We start from the raw sequence: 8,369 nt of genomic DNA on the forward strand, positions 1-8,369 counted from the left end.
CCTTTATCAGAGGGATTATCACATATGATAAGACAGCGATTAATTTACTATTGATAATCCTTTGCTACATGTGCCTAGATACATAACATAAAATAAAAAATAAAGAAATATTATTTTACTTACTGCATTATAGGAGCAAACTCTTCCTTGACTTTTTCAATAATAAAGTCATACTCTTTTGTGCTCAAATTGGGTGGTATGAGCAAAGCGTGTAGTAAGTTATTTACTTGTGGTTGTTTCAAATAGATGCTAGACTTTATAAGTATGTGAACAATAGCTAATGCTGACGTCAAGACTTTAATGATGGCATCATTATCAGAAGTAGAAATACTTCCTAGCTGGTTGATCTTTGGTTCAAGATGCTGACAAATAACCTGTTAAAAAAGCAACAAAGTACACAGTTGTTTCTATAAATTTAGTCAATTTTTTTTTCAAATCAGATAAAACCCATTTTTAATTGACAAAAGCAAAATAAATAAAACAACAATGGATCAAAGTATAGAATATACATCATAGAAACAAGATCTATAATCCATCTGACAAAAAAAAAAATAGACAACAACGTGACCTTAATTTGTTAAAAAATGTTGTACCTTTTTCATTTTTTTTTTGTGTGCCAAAAGTACCACACTTTTATTAAATTTCATCAATTTCATATGTCATTAAACATTAATGCTTCATTATTATTTTTTTAAATTATTTAACCTCCTTTTTTTCTTATTAATACACTTTGAACGATAAAAACAAATGTAGTACCTGATTAGATGAATATCCATAAGGAACCCACACTTTTATTTCTGGTGAATCCTGGAGGTTTGTATGTGTTCCTTTCATACTTGTAGCAATATCAATGAACTTCTTAATCGCTTCACAAGGCTTCAGTGATGTATCAGCATTTGCACACACAAAACCTTCCCAAGCAGGAAGGTATGACAACAAACCTTCTTTATAGTCTGCTGCAATACGCTTGTCAAAGTTTGACATTGTACTATCACCAAAAAAGAATACGGTGACATGTTCTATTGCTCGTCCAAATAATGATTTTTGTCCACCAGATGCGTTATTCATGAGATCTTTTAGTTTTCGATGGTGAATCATGTTATCATATTGATGCCAAATTTCTATGAAAAGAAAGAAAACAAAATTATTTAATTATTAATTAATTAATGTTAAAGCATAATTTGCAACATTTAAAATTGCGCAAATCCTTGCTCAATTTGTTAATTATACAATTTGAAATTTAATTTTTTTTTTTTAAATTAGTGTTGTACATAAAAAAATAAATAGAGTATATTGTACCTCCTGTCTTAAGATTCATCGATTTAGTCATCAAAGCTCTGTTGACAATTTTTTTTCCGTTTTGATTGTAAAGAAATTCAAAACTAAATTCTTTTTTCCCATTCTTACTTTTTCTAACAAGGCAATACTTATAGGTAAGAAAGTCAAATTTGAGATAGCCTGGTTTAACTTCAAGTTCACCTGTCATAAACACATATTTGTGCATATTTCTGAAATGAAATAGAAAATAATAACAATGGTAACACATCATGGATCACATACTAACTATAGATTGTTAAATACAACACAATCACAGCTCAAAAATCATTTCATTGTTATGGAGAGGGATGCAAAATTGAAAACACCCACACAAATTTAATTAACAATTAATGGCCACAACAGTAAAAATTATCACCTGATGTTTGTTTTTTACTGCATGCATGTATAATATGTCATTAGACCAGGAACTAGACATATGAACTTCAGGTCATAGGATAGCATACACCTTATTTCTGTTATGTAGGCATTATCAGATTTTATACTTGTGGGTTCAAACTTTATATTATTGCTTAGCTTTTAATGAAGTAATCTGCCTGAATGTCACAAATTTAGATTCAATAAACCTTTTTCAACATCATAATAATACGCATAACGGACGCACATTTACATCTTTAGCCTACCATAGCAGATGCCTGTTAAAGAGTCAATATCCAATCGTCTTTGAACAATACCATAAAAACCTCTGTGGTCTAATGGTTAGAACATCTGCATATCAAGCAGAAGGTTCCGGGTTTGAATCTCGGTTGGGCGACTTTTTCTCATTGTGACAGATTTCCTAACCTTATCGTTTCTAATTAATTAATACATTTTCAGTATCTCACCGGGCGGTTTAAAATTAATGGTCTTTGCCTGTTGTGTTTATATATAAATATATTTTGTACAAAAAGATATAAAGTAATTAAAGAGCTGCATTTTTTTGGCAACATTTACTCATTTTGCAGTTTTAATACAAATGTAAACAAACTAATGTAAATTAAAATTTAAAAAATGATAGGTCAACTAAGCACCCATAACAAGAGACATATCCAATCAAACTTTGGATAAAATATGTATAATCATGTATTTCCAAAAGCATTCAATTAAATAAGATATAACGCTGTACTACTTACTTGTTTGGAATCATTTTAACTGCGTCATACTTAAAACTACCTAGTTCCGGAGATCCAAAACGAATGTATACTGCATCAGTAGTTTCGTTGAATTTGAATTCAGGTGTAAGAATTGCATGAAAGTATATTTTTACCATCCCACCTTGTTTATCTCTCAAAGCGGATGGTACGTTTTCTTTGCTATAACAAATATTGGTAATACAACTTTAATACAAGTCTTTTATAAAATCCACAGTACTTAATAACTAATTACAGTTAGAACACAGATGATAATTAAACAATAATGCTAGTATATGGCGAGTTTGTGACAAGTGAAGTTGAATAGATTATAAAATAACCCACTTTTTATAAATGTTTATGTAGTCAGTATTATGTACAAATATGTATTGTTGCACTGGCAGTAAGAGTAAGGGCTGCCATTGTAATTATCAAGAATGCAGGTCTGCCACATAAAAGACTGAAATTGAGTGAATTGATAAAAATAGCTATAACCGCAACAATTGACAGCCTAGTTGCAGCATCCTCAATCAATAGGAACTTTTCGATTTGAGTGAATGTGTACAGAGTTCACATTCACATGGGTAGTAGTCGACTGGTACTCACCCATTAAGTGGACATTTACATGTGCCAGTGAACGTATGACCTAATGACCTTGTAATCTCTAGTGCTTGTGGTGCTATTCCATCACTACGCCGTTGGTAGGACACAGGCTTATGCCAGGCTATGTATGTAATTTAACCTACGCCATAACATGTAGTATTACACTTTTATTTAAAATAACCAATAAAAATTGATAAATCACAGTTTGTAGGAGGAGAGCCTCACTGGGGTGACAACCTAGAAACTGTACTAAAAGTGAATAGCAGTCCCAATGAAGCAGATTTGTGTTACAAGGACTCTGCTGTACGCGTTTGTGTAAATAATTCACAACAGGATACCTCATTACAATTTTGACAGGTTAAAAAATCTAAGAGATTTGTACACGTCATGATCGCGAGATCACTCTCGTTTTGCAGTTTTATGACATACTCAGTTTGGCAGTTGACTTGCGCATGCGCAAATATCATAAAAATGTCAGTCAGACAGTCGACATAGTGGACGTGCAAAACGAAAAGTTCCTATATAAAATAAATGCGTTAACCTTTGATAGAGACATTTACCATATCTGAACCTGAAAATTGGACAGTAAATACTTACGGAACAGATTGAGTGGAAACTTTAGATTTGTCTTTTTTGTATTGGTGACCTCCTCTTCTTCCATCATTCCCATTCTGGAAACAAATTAGATGTCAAATTTCAGAAAAATATAAAATGATACATTATATATACTATATATAGATATTCAACAAATCAAGCTCCCATTCTTCTTTCTCTCTAGACTAGTATCCACTATTTTTTTACGGTAAATTGTAAAAAAATGCTCTTAATAAATATATCTAAAGTTGGCAGCTTTAGCATACGAATGGTCTCCACTGTCTACAGTTGGTTTTCCCTGTCTGCTTTCTGGTCTTGACTGAAAATCGTGTGTTTGTGAGTTCACTAAATGTAAAACATTAACATTCCAAAATTCTCTATGCAATATAATTTAAACATGGATTAAATATCAAAGAATTATAAAATGTCCTTATTGGTAAAGAAGGAATTAAACAATTATGTTGGCTTAAATACAACCAGACAGTCTTAAACAAATTATTGACAATTAAAAGTGTTAGGGTCGTAAAGTGGTGACCACTTTGAAAATCATCAATTAGGGCCAATTAAAAGTTTCTTCATAACTCTTACTTGATCTACTGCTGAACCTTCCCAACTTTGCTTATCACCATTTTGATTAGAAAGAGGATCAACTGGTTGTGTTTGTGTTGTTTGTTGACTAGCATTTGAAGAGGCATTTGCAGATGACGAATGACCTTGTCTGGAACAGAGTTCATGCCCTACTTGTGAGACAGAACTAGGCCTGTCTTGACTACCAAAAACGCAAGACTGTGCATTTGGTGATTTGTCTTCTGTTTGTTTTATTGTTGTATTCTTTGGATCAGTAGTCTGCTCCGTCTTAGTTTTCTTATCCGATGCAGTGTTCTGCTCTGTTGCAGTATTCTTCTCTCCCAGGGTTGTCTTCTCAACCATAGTTTCTTGACCTGCTACAGTTTGATGCTCTGCTGCAGCTGCTGTCTGCTGCCCTTGAGATTTCTTTTTAGAATCAGTTGTCTGTTCTCCTTGAGTTGTCTGTTCTGCAACCACCACATGTGATAGAACAGGTTTTTGAACAGCTTTTTTATGAAAGTTATCTGTCGGTTGTTTAACAATAATATTTTCAATCTTGTTGACATGCATACCATATTCTATGCAGTGCATCATTCTATTGTCTGCAGATGTTGATGTATCTCCACTTCGAAGGCCTAAAAGTGTTTCACTTACTGAATCATCATCTTGATTCATATCTTTCTTCTCAATTCTTCCATCAGACAGATGGTTTGTAGGAAATTCTTGCCTCTCTGCATCGGATTTACCCACATGTATTATTGTGCTGTGACGTTGTACTCTAGAATTGTCACCAGATGAAGGATACTCTTGTCCCAAAGAAGGTAGCAGTCTCTCTCCATGTATTTCCGACGCTAGCTCTTCCTTTATGGTAGCAACATCTACTGCAGGAGGTCTCTTAATTGTTGTTTCACTACTTGAAGCTTCTGCGTAAACACAAAAACAATTAGAATTACAGAAACAATACTATTTAGGTAATAAAAAGCACATCATTTATGTTGTGGCACACATTGGCATCATGTACTGTATGATGATTAATTAGTACGAAACAGATTAAGATTTTGCTAATATTAGTACTCAACTTTACTTGTAAGCCAATTATTAGATTAAAAAAAATCTATTCTATACCTTGAGATATCTGCTGAGTTCTTGATCCACATAAAGAGCAGGATGTATGAAATGGTTCAATGGGATTTCGACAACTTAAGCATACACTTTTGTGTTTATTCCGATCTTCACCAGACTTCATTTCTTTTTCACAAAAGTTTTCATTTGGTTTCTCTGTTTTTGTGCTGTCAAGAGATGTACTACCATATGTGTTCTGAGAGAAGCTTCTTTCATTCTTCTTTGTATGATCTCTATCATATTTGGATTTATCACATTGCTTACACAATGAAGTTTTTGAGTCTTTTAATTTATTTTTGCAGTTAGGAATTGCACAATGTGGTAACGTTTGGTAACAAGAGTCACAATATTTATATTTTCGATTTCTAGGTTTATTTTTGCAATTCACAGAAACACAACTGTTTTTTCTCCAAGCCATAGTGTTGACAATCTTTAAGAAACAGAAACATATTTTCAGCTTTAGTTTTAATCAATGCAAACTTTAAGAAATTGGGACACTATATTTGATATTACATTTACTACCGTTACCGACTGTTATAGATAGATTGACCAGCTTAAATAGGTAGTATGAATGACATAATTTACATTACATCTGTATAATGGCTCCCCGACGTTTCCAATTGATTCCTAAACTTATTTTGATAACCAGGAGTGTCGTCAGCTTTTTTTTAAAGGGTTGGCGACATCCCTTATTTAGGACCTCAGGAAACTTTTGAGAATAATGGACCTGCCTGGAAATTACACTTATTAATATTACCAGGACTGTATGTTCTATTCAAAGTGTTCAGAAGCTAAATTATGATAGAATTACTTTGCATTGATGATTTTGTTGTTAATCCTAATAGCTACAAACGTTAACCATGCTTCAAAGGTCTTATTAAACTTACATTTGAGTGACCTGTCTGATCCTACATCAATTAGTTATTGGTTGTGTTGCAGTCTGCAATCTCCATGACTATCACTGAAAACAGATTGCAGGACATTCTTGTGGATGAAATGGTGGAGAATCCAGATCTGAGTATGCCAATGCAAAGACCAAAATTATTTCACCTCTTACAATTTCACATCTTACGATTTCACCTCTTACGATTTCACCTCTTACGATTTCACCTCTTATGATTTCACCTCTTATGATTTCACCTCTTATGATTTCACATCTTACGATTTCACCTCTTACGATTTCACCTCTTACGATTTCACCTCTTACGATTTCACCTCTTACAATTTCACATCTTATGATTTCACCTCTTACGATTTCACCTCTTATGATTTCACCTCTTAAAATTTCACCTCTTATGATTTCACCTCATTACAGTAGCCTATATCTACAAGATTTTTTAGTTGCAGGACTACTCCTTTTAGAGATAATTAATATTACAGGCATTAGAAGAAATTCTAAACCACACCTGGTGATATATAACTGAATATTAATTGATTAATTTTTAAACAATAAAGGAAGAAGTAATCTGTGAGAGTCATGTCACTCTACAGCTACGGATGCTGATAGCAGAAACATAGCAAAAAAGTAAGTCTATACATGGTTTATCCAAAGAAAAAAATACAAAAACATTTTTTTATTTTTTTTTTTATTATTTAGATGCATCCTCACTTAACTTAAAGACACTTTACTAGTGTCTAGACCTGCAATTTTTTACATTTTGTAAAAATAATGCATATGTAACTTTTAAAAAATGTCTCTAAATTCTAATGCAAATTATGATAAAAAGAGAAAAACAATGCACATAACCTAAGTAGCTCACGTCGAAAGTCCTCTAGTAGACGTTTCTAGGCCTAGGCTAGTTGGGTTTAATAGTTTTGTAGGCCTAACTAGTAAAGAGCGGTAATGTACAAACATCGTACGCTAGCTAAAGACCTAGCCTGACGTTGTCCCGTTGCTGAATTAATTGTCTTTCTTTTTTTGACAGAATCCGTTAAAAAATTTGGCTGAAAAGATATGGTTCCTTTAATTGTTTACCCTTTCACAAGATCAATCGAAGTGTGTGCATCACATCACATTATGGAAATATCAATCTGCGAGTGATGCATGTTAGGATTTATAGCGGGACGCTAACATTATTAGAATCTTAATTTTCACATTTTGAACTTTTTACATAAAATGTAGTGTGTGACCTTAAATAATAGGTCGAAAAACGTAGGTCTATTGTCTTTAATCAACCAACAAAGCTTTATGCTAAAATTAAATGATAAATTATCTTTATATATCAAGGTATCTTGTTCAAAATCATACACAACTGTAACTGATTGCTTGCAGTTGCACTATAGCAATCATCACAAATTTATAAGGTTTTGACTTTACAGTTACTGTTAATAACAGGCAAATTCAGGGTAAGATTCGAAGGGGATTACAAAAAAAATAATTAATTTCACAATTTTCAGGTCCTGGTCTAGATCCCGAATCAGCCACTGAAGTCAAATTAATTTTGCCAACCTAATTTATGATATGACGTGTGTCAGTTTTTATACAAAATTGTCAGACGCAAATCCATGAGACCTATTCATTATCCTGGATTTGCTTGGTCCACCACTGACTGTTTGTCAATGTTAGCGTTCCATATATTGCAGGGCATCATAGACATGATTGATAAACATTTTGTACTTTTTGGCGTACGGTACTATGATTTTGGGCATTCCTTGGTGGCTTAAATAAAAGGCAGCCAATAACTAATCGATTATGTACGAAACTAGTCCTACAATTCAATAAAGATTGGCTACACCTACTGTACTAAGAACCCAATCAATCATAACAGTCGCTCTGAGCTAGTGGTTCTGAGCACAGCAGCCACACACACACCGCGGTAGATAGCTCTCCTTAATTGTATAGTGGTATAACCTCCTCACAACAGGTGAGGCTTAGCTAAAGAAGTAATATTTGTAATAAAACGACTGATTAATAAAAAATTGTACTGTGCAGTCTAAAAGGTTAAATAATTACCCACAATATCTGATCAAAGGTTTCCTTCAAACTGCTATTGTGTTACTGTGAAAACAATTATGTTCGCCACTTCCCTATTCTGTTGG

At 33.1% G+C, this 8,369-nt stretch overlaps 1 protein-coding gene across 1 annotated transcript; it reads right to left on the bottom strand.

Moving 5' to 3' along the window:
- Nucleotides 1-119: 119 nt before the first annotated feature.
- On the bottom strand, nucleotides 120-1,504 carry LOC140055499 (uncharacterized). Its single transcript, XM_072100842.1, has 3 exons — nucleotides 1,300-1,504; nucleotides 757-1,121; nucleotides 120-374 (listed from the first exon to the last, which is right to left on the bottom strand). Exons 1-3 carry the CDS (start codon nucleotides 1,502-1,504, stop codon nucleotides 120-122), a joined length of 825 nt encoding a protein of 274 aa, XP_071956943.1.
- Nucleotides 1,505-8,369: the final 6,865 nt, after the last annotated feature.

This window comes from Antedon mediterranea, chromosome 7 (genome assembly GCF_964355755.1).
Source record: "Antedon mediterranea chromosome 7, ecAntMedi1.1, whole genome shotgun sequence".
Classification (NCBI taxonomy): Eukaryota; Metazoa; Echinodermata; class Crinoidea; order Comatulida; family Antedonidae; genus Antedon; species Antedon mediterranea.

Coding starts and splice junctions, on each gene's coding strand:
- LOC140055499 (XM_072100842.1), bottom strand. CDS start 1,504: ATGCACAAATATGTGTTTATGACAGGTGAACTTGAAGTTAAACCAGGC. Junction 1,122..1,299: donor GATGAATCTTAAGACAGGAG/GTACAATATACT, acceptor TTCTTTTCATAG/AAATTTGGCATCAATATGAT. Junction 375..756: donor ATGGATATTCATCTAATCAG/GTACTACATTTG, acceptor CTTTTTTAACAG/GTTATTTGTCAGCATCTTGA.